The 15,616-nt window shown below is 38.0% G+C and overlaps 1 protein-coding gene across 1 annotated transcript in view; it reads left to right on the top strand.

The window, feature by feature from the left end:
• Positions 1 to 15,616, top strand: part of LOC123234361 (phospholipid-transporting ATPase ABCA3-like) — a 208,750-nt gene that overhangs the window by 165,036 nt on the left and 28,098 nt on the right. The window contains 2 exon segments of the mRNA XM_044660271.1: positions 8,307 to 8,462; positions 12,013 to 12,197. Of these exon segments, the coding sequence (XP_044516206.1) occupies positions 8,307 to 8,462; positions 12,013 to 12,197 (341 nt within the window).

Genomic DNA, 15,616 nt, shown 5'->3' with positions numbered 1-15,616 from the left:
TTAGGAAATAAATGAAAGCAGTCAATAATCACACTCTTAAAATTTATGATTAGGAATGCGGACTTCTTTGAAACCTGATTATGATCCATATTATACTTGAGGAAAATGATCCTCATCTTTCTCTCTGCAGCAAACCTTGGAGAAGAAAATGTTAAGGGGTGAGGGGGCACGTTAAGAGGCTTGTAACAAGAGTCTAGGTCAGCATTGATGAAGTATTGGCATGCATGCCCACCTTAGCATGGGGGATCTTCTCTTCCCAGCACCCAAGGACATTTTTTGCATACCCCTCTTCTCTGACTAGCAGCCCAAAGCAAGCACTTCCTCCCTCCACTCTCTCAGGTAATGTGGGGGTGGGGGGATTCACAGACAGCTTGAAGTTGCCCTATGGGCACGTGAACTAGAAAACCTTCACCAACACTGGTCTAGGAATGAATGGATATACAGGGCCTAGTTTAGGTTTATGATAGTGTGAACAAATAGAAGGGAGTGGATCCAAGAAATTTTATAGAGGCAATACTAGAAGAACATTTAAATAGTGTAGTAAAGAAGATTAAAAGACTCAAGAAAGACCTATTAAGGTAGAAATAGGGGGGAAAGAGTGTTCTAGTTGATTATGACATGAAAATTTGGATTGATCAATAGATTAGGAAGAAAGATCATAAGCCAAAATGTAGCTATCAATCTGTTCATAGGTCTGAATATAAGAATCTATTCATGTATTTGGGGGTAATCTGTATACAGAAAGAAATAAAACTGAGTTCTCAGACTGGATGACCACTTGTTGGATATGTTACATAGGGGATTCTTGTTCAAGTATGAATTGGATTGGCTTGTTAGGCTTCTTCTAACATGGTACATTGGAAGGAGTTCTAGATTTGGAGTCAAAGAATATGGGTTTAATCCCCATTCTACCAGTAAGTCAATCAAAAGGAGATGAAGGTTTGAACTAAAGTGGTGGCTTTTTTGAGTAGAGAGAAGAGAATGGATTTGAAAGAGGTAGTAGAGGAAGAATCAACAAGATTTGGTAACTGTTTGAATATGGGGGTCAAATATGAAAGTTTGAATATGAGTCAAAAGTGAAAACCAAGGTCGTTAATCTGGATGACTTGAAGAAATAGATATGTTTGGAAGAGAGATAGGTTTTGGAGAAAAGATACTGAATTCAGTTTTGTATATGCTGAATTGCCTCTAAGACATCCAATTGGTGATATAAGGCTTAAGCTTAGGAGAGAGATAAGGGCTGGACAGAGATAGAAATATATAGGTATCTAAAAAGAGAGAAAGAGATCCTAGATAGATACATAGCTAGATCTTGATATCTAGATATGTACAGGTCTGTGTGTGTGTGTGTGTGTGTGTGTGTGTATAAGTCTCTTCAAAGCTACCAACCCTAACTCAAATGTACAGGTTGGGTCCTCCTAGGGATGACTACCCCTAGTGCCACACTCTAAATGTAAAATATATGTGCGTGTGTGTGTGTGTGTGTGTGAAAAACTATAGCTTATGTTTCCCTAGTGGTGTTTTTACAAATTATAATTGACACAATTAGCTCAAAGCAAAGATAATTTACTGAAATAGCATTGCATGAAGAATAATAAAATTTTCTCTACCCCCATAAACCTAAGGAGCATTGTGTTACAGTCAAATGTAAAAATATGGATAAAGTGAACATGAATAAAGAGTACACTAGTGGAGAAGATATTTAGGGAACACAGAGCCAAGGCAACTTATACTTCTGATAATCTCCCACTGGGCACTATTTTTCCCTGAGGTAAAGATGCTAGGGGCCAGGCCAGGCATTTTCCATATGCCCAGGGTATTTACCTCTTCCTGCTGCCACCTCATAACCAGCCTCCTCAGGTGAGAAGTCCTCAGACTATGCCTTTGTAGAACTCCTGAGCCTCCCATCTTCTGCTGAGTACAGCATGTCTCTGGAGGAAAAGCTTCTAAGGGCCAGGCCAGGCATCTTCCATCTTCCCCAAAGCAACAGCTTCCATCTATACCAGCATGAGAGATCTTCTACTTCCTGCTGACAGACCCATCTCCCAACTGGACGTGGAGAATCGCCATAATTAAAAAGAGTAACACTCCCTTTAACTTTAGACCTCTCATACATTGCTGCATCCGTCCTTTGAAAGCTCCTTCTTTTCAATGATGAACATTCTTACACCTGGTCATACTCTTCATATCACAGTGACTCCTGTAGTTCATCATCCAAACCCCATTTATCAGCCCCCATCACCTAATTCCTCAGTCCTATTCTCTCAAAACTCCCCAAAGTTTCATTACAATTCCACCCAGCCTTTCCATTGTGCCCTCTGAATGCCTGTTCCATAGGCAACAAACTTCCCTTCATCTTAAATCTATTCCTTTCCCACTCCTTCCAATTACTAGCTTTTACTGAAACCTAGCTCACCATGACAACAGCCTTCTGCCCACTCTTTCCAGATCTGCCTACTCTTTCACTAATTCTCCTTGATTCACTGGTCAGGGGAATATTCCTTACTCCCCATTGCCACTTCCAGGTTCTCCCCCTACCTCCATAATTAAGTATCCTGTTGTCCTTTGAGATTTGTGCTATTCTTTCCTACCATCTAATCAAAATCCTGGTAATTTCTATCAACAGAACACCAGGTCACACTACCCTTCCTTCCTCAATGAGTTTGATATGTGGCTTACGATTTTCTCTCCTCCCCAACTCCTGCTCTCATACTATGGGATTTCAACATTTATATTGATTTCCCTAAAATACCCTTACTAGTCAGTGCCTCAATCAACTTATTTCCCATGAAATGCTCCTCCACCATATTTCAGTCACACACAAAGATAGTCATGCCTTCTATATCGTTATCATCCACAAATGTACCATATGCATATTAAAGAATTCTGAATTGCCCTTATTTGGCCACAAACTATTGGCTTTTCACCTCTCCTTCTGCCTTCTCTTACAAAATGCCACTCTTCATCCATACTATGACCTCCCATCCCCTGACCCCTCAATTCTCTCCCAGGCCATCTCTCCTTGCACTTGCCACTTTCTCCTCTTCTTACCTTAACTCCTTGGGGACTGAATTCATCCCTACACTGTTCTCCTATTGAGTCCCTACCCCCTTATCATATTGCTGATTATTCTGACCAGCCAAATCTGAGTCTTGGATCACTCCCACCACTCATTGTCTTTGTTCCTATACACATGATGTTGAACAAAGGTGGAAGAAAATTATGCACTCATTCTGACTAGATCCACTACAAATTTATGTTATACAACCTTTCAAGTATCCTCACTACTATTAGGCATTCTTACTTTTATCTCCCTTATTAACTCTTCCATTCTCCACAGAGGTTCTTCCAAACATTTTCATCCCTCCTCAAACCTCCCATTCTCTCAACTGAGAAACTCACTTCATATTTACAGAATAAATTGAGACCATTCACCATGATCTCCCTCTTATACCCTTCTAACTATCTCTTAACACCCAGATGCCTTCTGACACTCTCTCTTCCCTTACCCCTGTCTTACCCAATGAAGTGGCCTTACTCTTTACAACGACTAACTCCTCTACTTGTTCAAGTAGGCCCATTCCTTCCTGTTTCCTCCAAAAGATTGCCCCTCTGTCATTCTCCACACTATCACTTATTTTCAATCTCTTCTACTGACTCATTTTCTACTACCTACAAACATGTTCTCTCCTATCCTTAAAAAACCCTCAGTTGGTCCTAAATCCTTGATCACCTAGTATACAGTAGGTGCTTTATAAATGTTGGTTGATTGATGATACAAGACATCAATGCTCTTTTTCTTCTCATGGAGTCCTCTTGGTTCCCCTCTAAATACACCATCTCAAGTATAGTGTCTCCCCTGCATAAGTTCCTCAGGTTGGCTCCCTAGCTAGGCTCCTCTCTTCAGTCCAACTCTCATCTTTCTCTTGGCTCTAAAGTTATCCTCTCCAGGCCTGCCTTCTGTTAGGCAAGGTTTCTCCTCCAAGGTGAGTAGTTTACTGTAAAATGAACAAAATTGTCAGCAATGGGGCAAGGAAAGAGAGGAATCAGAAAGATTTCTCTTCAATGGCTAGATAAGAGGAAAGCTTCTATCACTAACAATCTTCTCATTTGCCAATATTCACACTCTTCAGAGCTTTTAATCTGCTTTAACCAGGAGAATATGTCTTAATTTTTAAAGTCACTAGAGGTATAGCTGAACCTTTTGCCAAGCAATAGCCAGTTGCTCTCTTATTCTATAAATCATGATTGAAGAATTTCTTCATGCCTTTTATAGGGGTTAAGAAACATGTATTTATTCTTTTTTAAAACATTTATTAATATTCATTTTTAACATGGTTACATGATTCATGCTCCTACTTTCCCCTTCACCCCCCCACTCTGCCCCCACCCATGGCCAATGCACATTTCCACTGGTTTTAACTTTATTCTTAATTTGAGACTTTAAAACCTAACTATTTCTGTTTTTTTACCCTTATTTTCTGTAATTTCAGGGGAAAATCAATTGTTCAGGTATCTTCTGATCAAATTCCCTCTGTTATATATAGATCTTAGTCAAATGCCTACAAAAAAAATAAGTAAACCCACAGGATTTCTAGAAATCACCAAGTGAAAAAGTAAGAGGACCCAAAACAGGGCCCTGTGATGCACTCACATTTATGGGGCATAATGTGAATGGTTGACTAAACAGCAAAGAGTCTGAGGCGGAGAAATAACAGTCTTACAGATAGGAGCACCAGTAAAGAACAGTGTGATGAAAACTGAGAAAAAAGATAGTAACCAAGAGTAGAGGATAGCTAACAGTGACAGATGTTAGAGGGAGGTCACTAAGGATGAGGATTGAGAAATGGCCATTAAATCTATCATTTAATGGATCATGGGTAACTTTGGAGAGAGCAGTTTAAGTAAATAATGAAGGTGAAAAACAGATTTTGAAGGAATGAAAAATGAGAGGGGAAAAAAGAGGCAATGGGGCAGGTAGCTTTTTCTGAAAGTTTGCTTGTAAAAGGGTAAGAGAGATATAGGTTGATAGCTTAAGGTGATATGTTCTGTTAATTTAATTAGATAAAGGGACCTTAAGAAACAAATCTAACATGAAAAGAAATTTATTACCTGTGGAATTAGCTCCAGAGAACATAGTAGAAGGGGCAGATAAGGCTAAAGTATACATAGGAAGGATAGGATTGAGGTGAAAGGGGAATGAGAAAACAGAAAATGATTTGAAGTTTGGGGAAGTGCATGGCTTACTCAAGGAGCACTGGACTTATCACTTCAGAGAAGGAAGAGGTAATGTAAGTCTGTTAGTCATGGGGGCTAGGTCCAAGCAAAGGATGCTAGTAGACATTCCCATATTCAAAGATCTTATAAAGTGATACACTGCTCTCTGGCTTTACTCTACCTTCATCTGGTATCAAGGCAGGGAAGCTTTTCTATCTGTGAGACAGGTAGTTCTGGGCTCTCCTCTATAAAACTATGGGGTTTCCTCATTGTGCTTGGTTGGTGGAGGAAGGTTTAGGCTGGAGGCATAGGAATTGAGTTAGAACTTAAAATAATGATATGATTAAAATAATGAGATGTTAAAAGAATTGTTTAAATTTAGTCTGTAGAAGAGAGATGTCAAGTGTAAAAGAAACTAGTCATCTCCAAGGATTTGAAAGGCCATTATGTACAGAAGAGGATACACTTTTCTTTGAATCCAGAGACCAGAACCAAAATCAATGGATATAAAGTTGCAAAGATGCAAAATTAACCTTGATATTAGGAGAAAACTTCCTAATAGTTTAAACTGTATAGAAGTAAAATGATTACCTTTGGCAGATAGTGGATCCCCCTTCATTAGAAGTGGAAGATAAAAGGAAAGATAGTGGGAGAGGAGGCATTAGATATCATTAGATATCTTCAAGCAGTGGCCTGATGACCACTTGATGGATGTATTAGAGAGAGGATTAATTTTTTTTAGGTATGGGTTGGACTAGATACTAGCATCTGAAGTCCCTCCCAATTCTAAAAGTCTGTTTCTCTTTTCCATAGTACCCAACCACACTACACCCACATGCCCATAATGGCATCACAATTCAGGCCAGCTATGGTCAGCTTCATGCTTTCCTTTTCCTAGATATACTTTGCAGCTCAGGTTTTTACTTTTGTTCTTTTTATTTTTTTTTACTTCAAGTGATTATTAATCAGTCTTATAAAAATATAATACTTGGAGTTATTGGATATTAATTTAAATCTTACAACTGCTATCCTTGATGGTGCTAATACCTGGTCATACAACTATTTCTTTTTTCCTAAGGATAAAATTTTGACATATCAATCTTAGACTTGAGAAAAGAGCTTTCATCTAAATTCTAGATTTTATACTTCCCATGAATTTACCAGCCAAATGTTTTTTATTTTTCCAGATTTCAGGTAGGGTATGAAAACCTTAGTTCTCTCTTCCTATTGGAGCACACATGCCAAAGAGATTGTTTAAGGTTCAAATGAGAGTTCTTTTCACTTTTGACACTGACCTCTATTTTCTCCCAATTACCATCCCCAACCCATCTTCTTATCTTTCCCCACTAGTTTCAAGAGTAGATGGTCCTAAAACATAAGAGATAGTCATGAGGTAATGAAAACATAATTGGACCTTACGATTCAGATCTGGATTCCGGTTCTGACTGTAACAACTCACTGTATGGCACTGAGGCATACATATCCTCAGTTTCTTCCGCTTTAAAATGGGGTTTCAAATTTCATTTAAACTTTAACATTCTCCTTTCCCTAGGCCAAAGTTCAGAAGATGAATCTAATGCCACCCTTATAATTTAAGAAATTAGTCAGAGGGGGCAGCTGGGTAGCTCAGTGGATTGAGAGTCAGGCCTAGAGACAGGAGGTCCTAGGTTCAAATCCAGCCTCAGACATTTCCCAGCTGTGTGATCCTGGGCAAGTCACTTGACCCCCATTGCCCACCCTTACCACTCTTCCACCTAGGAGCCAATACACAGAAGTTAAGGGTTTAAAACAAAGAATCAGAAAAAAAAAAAAAGAAAAGAAATCAGTCAGAGGAACTACTTCCCTAGGGAACAAACATGATTCTTTCAGGATCAAAGAGAGAAGCCTTTCTTATAAGGTTTTTTGACTCTTGAAGGCAAGGTTAAATGTTCATAAGATTAGTCCATAAGCCACTAAGAAAGAATTAGGGTAAGAAGAGAGTCTCTTCATTCCTCTTTCTCCATCCCCCTCAATTTCCTATCATTGGAAAGACAGAATCAGTAGAAGACAGTGCATCTATTCAGGAGTTGAGACAGATACACCCAGGAAACAAGCATAGGACAAATATAAAGGTAGAGGAAAGAAGGAAGCAACTTCAAGAAGCATAAGCCTCTGCAATAGAAATCTAATTTTCTTCTTTTTAAAACCTAGTTCAAGAGTTAGCAACTATCTCTATTTAATCTATTAATCTTAAAACTGCACTAAGACTTTTAGAACATCCTACACATATATGGTTTGTTTACTGATTTATCTCATTAACATGCATTCACATTATATACTATGAACAATTAGCAAACAGTATTAAATTTAGAGGCCCATAAAATTCAGACTCAATATTTTCATGTTGTACCTTCCCTACACTTCCTAAAGCATAGATACTGCATCTGTTACTCACGTGGATCTTCTCAGTGTCCCACCACTTTCCTTCCAGGACTTAATCCAATTCTTATCTCTGCCATTTCCTGTCTCATAATAGATCCCCTCAGAGCCAGGCTTTCCAAGATGAGAGATAACCTGATAAAATCACGTAAGATATACCAAAGCTCCTCCTTTTACTGTCCAGGCCATATAAACCAAAAATAAAAGAAAGTAATCCAATAAAGATGAAGGCATAAAATCTCCCTAGTACATATATGAATGTGTATGTACATATATGTGTGTATATTTAAATATCACTGAAGTTAATAGTCTAAGAATGAAAAAAAATGGCTCATCCCTTAAAAAGATGACAACTCTTATCCTAGGATATGTGCCTTCTAGCACTTTTGCTTTCTTCCTGACCCTTGAGTCAAAATTGAAATGTGATAATTGGTTCAGGTGGGCTTCCTCATCACAGAAAAAGCGGTCATCACCTAAAAATTTTTACTGCATCCAAAGGCTATTTCAGAACTCTGTCATGCTAGATATATACCTATAGAACCAGCCCTCAGGAAAACAAGACCTACCGGTAAGTATCATGTGTAGTTTAGAAATTCCATGAACCTAATTTGGGTGTAGTGGGGAGTCATGTTTCTTGTAGTAGAAGGTAATCTATAACCTTTCTATCATAGTGGTAGTAATGACGAATTCCTCCATTGAATTACTGGATAATATATTTATGGTATTTCCCAATCACAACCTGGGGAAGTCTATCAGTGGATTCTATGAGAACTACAAAGCTCAGAAATACTGTACCTCTGTTGCTTCCAAAGATTGTGAAAGTAAAGGTGAGTATCCAGGCTGGAGTAACAGTTCCTTCTCTTTAAGCCTTCCATATTTAGTGGCTGAAGTAGAAGAGATAGAGTGAAAATTAGGACCATTGTCTGTACAGAAGTTGTTTCCTCAGCATGGAGACTCTGTGAAGCAATTTATGACCTCAGAGAAAAACATAAATGGCTAATGCTTCAAAGGAGATAGTAGTAGTTTGCTCTCCAAAAAATTAGTTACATTGATTCTTTCAGAGCATTAGTTCACTGCTGAGCTGGGGTGGAATCATGGGGTCCTCTGAGCCTGAACTAATGTCAGAAAGCAAACAGTTAAATTCTGTGTCTAAGGGAAAAGGTAGTTTACAGGTATCTTCGCCTCTTTAATCCAAAAATAATCTTTAGACTGTGACTCCTATACTGAATATTTTAGCATAGGAAAAGAATTATAGCTTAATGGGTCATCAAGCCAAAGATAAACTGGTGGCTTAATATATATTCTTTCTGACCTTATACCTCTAGTGAATTATCCCAGGAGATAAACCTGCAGCTTTCAGTAACTGAAAACCCTGACACAGAAGAATTTAAGGTAGTCTGAAATAAATTAGACTAGTCCTAAAAGTTCTATGATGTTGGACAAAAGGGCAAGAAAGTCTCCATCTCAAATAGAGACCCTGATCAGCATCCTTGGTTCACAGACCTTCTTCACTAAAATTGTGGCCTCATTGTTTTTCTGTAAAATTCTTATGGAGGTAAATTAGCCCAGTTCTGTGACTCACCTGCCTACACAATCAACTATGTCATGGAAATGGAGATAAGGGGTAGGGTGAGACGGGGTGGAAGAAAGGGAACTGTGGGCATTGTTACTTATGAGCTGCATGCAAGCCCAAATGTCCATAATCTAAAATATTTCCGTGTATAGCTTCTATTCATCTATGTATAGTTGAAAATTATTTTATTAGGTCATGAGTGGCCACAAGATAGAATAGAATAGTCTAATCAGTAATCAGTATAAGTCTAATTGGTAAACTAGGGTTCTAAGAGGCAACATGATATATAGTGGATAGAATGATAGGCTTGGAGTTCAAATCCCTCTTCAGATACTTAATAGCTACATATCTTTTGGCAAGTCAGTTAGCCTCTCTAGATCTCAATTTCTCATCTCTAAAATGAGAAGATTGGGCTCAATGACCTTTAAGATCTCTTCTACCTCTAAAGCTATGATTCCATGATTCTATGATGCTTATTGAAGGTATGAACATCAAATGTACGGATAAGTACATGAGTACCATAAGTCCAGGTCAGAGTCCAGTTAATTAGCAAAAGAAGGTTCAAAGCAGAAAACATGATTCCAAGTAACAGGCAAGTAATGAATTAAGCAAACACTTATTAAGCACCTACAATGTTCCAGGTACTGTGATACTAGGGATACAAAAACAAAATGAAATTTTCCTTGCCCTCAAGTAGTTTATAGTCTAATAAGAGAAATAAATTGTACAAATATAAGTACATATTAAAAATATACACAAATACAATTTAATTTGGAGGGGAAATGTTCCTAGCAACTTGGGAAAGTCAAGAAAGGCTTCATGTAAAATGTAGAGTTTGAGCTGAGTTTGGAAAGAAAAAAGAATGCATTCCAGGCATGAGGTCTTGCAAAGTCAAGTAGATTCATTTAAAAAAAAACAGAAAAAGAAAAAGAAAGCTTAGTCATTGTGATGGGGAAATGGGAGAAGGATCAGGTCAAGAAATGATGGCTACAGACTGCATGCCTATGGACACAGGCCCAGAGACACTGACTAACTGAGGTAAGAACTGTGGCTTGAAGATGGCAGGACAGAAGTCAAAACCACAAGATAAAAAAGAGTAGGGATTCACTGCCAACAAGAAGAGTATCATTAAGTTAAATGAAGAACTCTAATAATAATGTTATTTGGCCTCTGCTTTTTAAAAAAAATTATATTATTTGCTTACTGAAGATGGTAGATGATGTCAAAAGGACATGATTAGCCAGAAATGCTACCTGTTTGGGATTCTGAGGGAAGCAGAGGCTTAGATTAACTAGAAAGTTATAAAAATTGTTGAGAAAATTATCTTCATTCTTTGGGCCCCACAGTGGCATTCCATTCCCCTATTTCAGTTAACCAGCAAATTTGTGTACATACATCTAAAAAGTTTTATATTACATTCTAACACAGGTGTCAGACAGCTATCAGGAATACTAATAAGTGTTGCCCAAGCCAAATTAAAATATACTTGGAAAATATTTAACAAAACAAAAATTCAAAAAAATAGATAACATTACACTTTAAAACTAAGTCTTATATGTGGCCTATTGGAATCTTTATGTACAGTTTAGTGGCCTTTTCTGCTTTAACAGCATTGTTCTCTATCACACACACACACACCACTCCCATAAGGCTCTTCTCCTTTAAAAAGGTTTCCCACTCTTCTCATAAGCTATGTCTCCTCTCCAGGTATTTTTTCCCTTAACCTGTTCCTTGAACAATGTTGGAACTTATATAAATGGTGCCCATCATTTTTCTCATCACAGAAGAGTGAGTCAATATGCTTTCACCTAAGAGGTTCAGAAAGAATTTGTTACCAATCATTTCTAGAGTGATTAAGTTTCATTATCTATGATTTTGTAATTGTCCCAATCCCTTTAAAACTTTTTTATGGGGCTTAGAGGTTTCTACAGAAGAGATGAGTCCAGTCAGCAAGGAAATAGCCATTATCTGTCACATTTTAACTTTCACAATGTTAAGCATAAGGCTTAACTTGACAGTGAGGGGAATGGTAGAGAGCCAAGGGAAATTGAGGCAAGCATGACAGACACTAAAGAGGAAATAACCAGATCTCTGGAGGGTCAGGATATGATCCATGACTCAGCCAGGAGCCCCAGATATTAAGGAGCAAGTTCTAGTACCTTCCTTTTTTTTAATATATACCTTTCCTTTTATGTAAGAAAGATAGATGAGGATTAAACTTTACATAGCATCAGAGAAAACTACTGACATTGATAACATGTTAATCAAACAGGAAGAGAAAAGCTGAAAAGTAGATTATGAAAGAAGTTATATTAATTACATTTAAGTTAATTCTTTATCATTTATGCCTTACAGTCATTTAATACTATGGCAAATGATAATGATAAAAATTCACATTTATATTGCATCTTAAGATTTGAAAAGCATTTTCTTATCAGACCCATGAGGTAGTTAGTATAAATATTGTCATTATTACCCCTGTGCTGAGGTGTTAAACTATTTAGCTGTGGCAAAAATCTGAAGCAGAATAAAAATACATTTCCAATTTCCCAGTCTAGCACATTTATCATTATACCATACTATCATTTTATTAAATATGTTCTTGGCATTTTTTCTTGTTACATTAACATGCTAAATGCTGTCCAGCCTTCTTAGTTTTAGATAGCTTTATGTAACATGATCATCATAACTTTAAAAAATTAGAGGAAACATTTGTGATAAAGAGCCTTTCCAAATATGGTAGATAAGGGAGAAATAAATCAGATCACCCTAACAATGAGTACATCTGTTTTTGTTATCCTCAGGTATTATATATGAGAAGAATTTTTATTCATTGATGGGTAATGGGATTGGAAAATATATTATCGCAATGGCTATTTCAGGCCTTATTTTCCTTTTACTGCTTTTCTTTATTGAGAGCAAATCCTGGAGATTGAAAAACCTTTTGGATCGCTTCATGTTCTTTTACTGCTACAGAGGTTGGTATTCGGTAAGTAATTAAGCTTGTGATTTTAGGAACATAACATTTTCTGTAAGACTTTTCTCAGAACATGGAATTTTTGCTCCCATTGTACTGGCCCCGTTAAGTGGAAAGAGAGACTTGCACATATCCCAGCAGTTAGAGGTTTCTCTGAATAATCAAAACTGAAGCTCAAAGAAATTAATATGTCCATCTCTCTCCCTAATCTCATGACTAGCACAATAGAAGACAGTCCATAATTAAATGTGTTACAGAATAGGTGAAAGGGAACTTCAATGAGGGCTCCAGATTCAAGGGATCTCTAACTGAAACTTATAATAGTTTTAATATAAATTCTATGTACCTGTAGTTGTCTATAAATGCTTTGTATCTACCTTCATTGTATCCTCATGCCCATTGTAGTTTTTGTTGCACTCTAGATTTCTAGATTGAAAAAAACAAACTGCTTTTATGACTTGTTATGAGAAATGAGGAAAATAAGCCACAGGAAGGAACAACCAAAGAGAGCTCAGCCAACTCTCCTGTCCACAGCCATTTTTTAGAAGCCAAGCTCTGCACACAAAGCCTTGATTGGCTGAACATCTTTCATCAAAATGACATTCCAGAAAAGCAAACATGAGTCTTGTTTAACATAGAAGAAAGTGGGCTAGAAGAAGTGATACTCCAGGTTTATGGTCTCATAAGGAGGAGAAAAATAGAAGATATTATAGAAGGCTTTGACTTTGGTCAATTTTTTACTCTTTGGGCCAGCATATACTTTCCTATTGCTTTTTATTACCCAACAGTCCATGGACTTTTATGAGGCACATGATATACAACAGTAGAATTTGTAAGATCAAACTTATTGATTTATTTAGATAGAAAGTTTATTTCTTATAGTCATCCATGGCCTACATAGGAAAAAGACTTGTCTTTTGAGACTCCTAAATTATGGAGCTACCTGGGGCTCTATCCAGTAGGGAAGATTTCTTTCAAGTTCCTTCTTCAGGTCAGTAGTCTCAGGGGCCCAGGTCATTTTGTTTTCCTGAGACATATAACTTATTTTTATAAAAAATTATTAGTGTGCCTATAACGTTTCCATTTCTGGAAAAGAATAGGTATTCCTTGATCATGGAAGTAAGAGATCAGCTTTCAGACCTAGAGGACAAAGTTTATTTTATACCTAAGATCTGAGATAATATTTGGAAAACCTATCATTATCATCTACAACAACAATAGATATTTATTAAGCTTTTACTGTGTGTAAGATATTATGCTAATTATTTGGGATACATAAAAATATAATTTCCAACCTCAAGGAAATAAATTCTAATGGGGAAACAATATATATATACTATATATATGCATATATATATATGCACAAGATCTATACATTATAAATGTGAGGCATAAGAAGGCCTCTTACAGAAGGTGGAATCTGGGCTGAATCTTAAAAGAAGTCAGAGAAGCTGAAAAGAGGAAACAAAGAGGAATAGCAATCCAAGCATGAAGGACAATCAAGTGAAAAGACATGGAGCCAGCAGACAGAGTATTGTGGGTGAGGAACAACAAGAAGGCCATTGTGTTGTATTATAGAATATATGAAGGAGACTGAAAAGATAAGAATGGCCCAGGTTGTGAAGGATTTTAAAAGTCAAACAGTATTTAATATTTGTTCTAGAAATAAGGAGATTTAAACTCCTATAATTTATCCTATCAAGATAATTCTTTTGTCAGACATATTTCTTATATTTGTGGCAGGATGCTTGATAATGTAATAGGAATGGAGATATATCATAAACAGAGTGCCAGGGTGATTGGTAAAAACATTTTTCATAATACGTATATTAACTGGTCATATTGGACTTAATATTTGATCCTAGAGCCACTGAAGCTTAACCAGTAGGGAGGATATGGTTAGACCTTCGTAAAGGAAAATCCCATTGGCAGCTGGGTAGAAGACAGATTTAGAGGACAGACTTAGAGTGAGGAAAGACTTGAAGCAGCTCAGAAGATTCTTTCAGTTAGTCCAGGCATGAGACAATGGGAAGAGTGAGTAGTGCTCAAAGATAGTAAGTTCTGTTTTGGATATGTTGATTTTGAGATGCCTACAGGACATCTAGGTCAAGGTGTCCAATAAGGAGTTAGTGATGCAAGATAGGAGGTAAAATAAATCTAAATAATTAGTAGATATGCGAATCATCAATATGAAGATGAAGAATTGAATCTGTGGAAGGTGATGAACTAACAAGGCAAGGTAGAGGAAGAAGAGAAGAGGGCACAGGATAGACCCTTGAGGGATGCCCAAGATTAATGGGTTGACCTGGAAAAAGGATGTCCTGCAAGAGAGGCTGAGAAGGTGTGGTCATACAGGTAGAAAGAGAACAAAGCAGGCACACTATCACCAAAGCATAAAGGAGTCCACAGAAGAGTGTAGTGATGAAGAGATAGCAAGGATGAAGATCAAGAAAAGCTCATTCGTTTTGTAACTAAAGGGAACCGTTTCAAGTAAATAAAGTTGGAAGCCAGAATTCTTAGGGTTTAGAAGAGAGCGAGGGGAAGGGCAGTTTCAGAGCGTGGGGTGAGCTCTTGCTAGCCGTAGAAAACACAGGTGAAGTGGGTGTAAACCTCGCGCTGGACCGTACCTATTTGCAGTCCTCAGCAAATCTCCAAGGTAAACCTTCTGAAAGGTTGGAACGACGTATGTAAGAGAAGTTAGCAAGCTGGATCCGTGGCTTCGGTATAAGGATTGGCTCTAAAGGCTGTGTCGGTGGGCTAGGAACGCGAAGCCACACTGGGCGTGCCCAACCAACCCTAAGCCCGCTCCCACACATCGTGCAGACCCAACCATAGGGACTGCGGAAATCTGGATGCGCAGGGGGATTAGGAGCGTGGGCTCCACTCACATCTCCCACTTCGCTCTTCTCCCACTTTCCCCCACCACGGTGGTGGAAATAAAGATGGGGGGAGGGGGTGTGAGGGAAAGACGGAGATCGTCTCCAGGAAGTACCAGGTCCCAGGGTTGGCCCAGAGGGTATAAGTCTGTGTTTTCGGAGACTCTGGATGTGAGCTAGACCCTTCCCAAGGATCCCCCCAACTGGAGTGGGTTGGTCAGGCTGATGGGGCATGGGAGTTTTGGAGCCACCTTGGGCAGCTAGATGGAGCAGTGATTAGACGGCCAAATTTGGAGTCTGGAAGAAATGAGTTCAAATTCGCCCTCAGATACATATTAGGTATGTGATGATGGGCAAGTCGTTTTACCCTGTTTGCTTTAGTTTCCTCATCTGTAAAATGGGTTGGAGAAGGAGGTGGCAAACCACTCCAATATGGAGTCACAAAGAATCTATAGAACTGAAACAACTGAACAAGAAGAAAGAATTTAGATGGATTTCTCCAGGAGTTTAGCCAAGAAGTAGAAGAAATATGAGATGTTCGCTAGCAGGGAAGGT

The sequence above is a fragment of the Gracilinanus agilis genome, chromosome 1 (genome assembly GCF_016433145.1).
Source record: "Gracilinanus agilis isolate LMUSP501 chromosome 1, AgileGrace, whole genome shotgun sequence".
Classification (NCBI taxonomy): domain Eukaryota; kingdom Metazoa; phylum Chordata; class Mammalia; order Didelphimorphia; family Didelphidae; genus Gracilinanus; species Gracilinanus agilis.
This window is presented reverse-complemented; position numbering and strand designations above follow the sequence as displayed.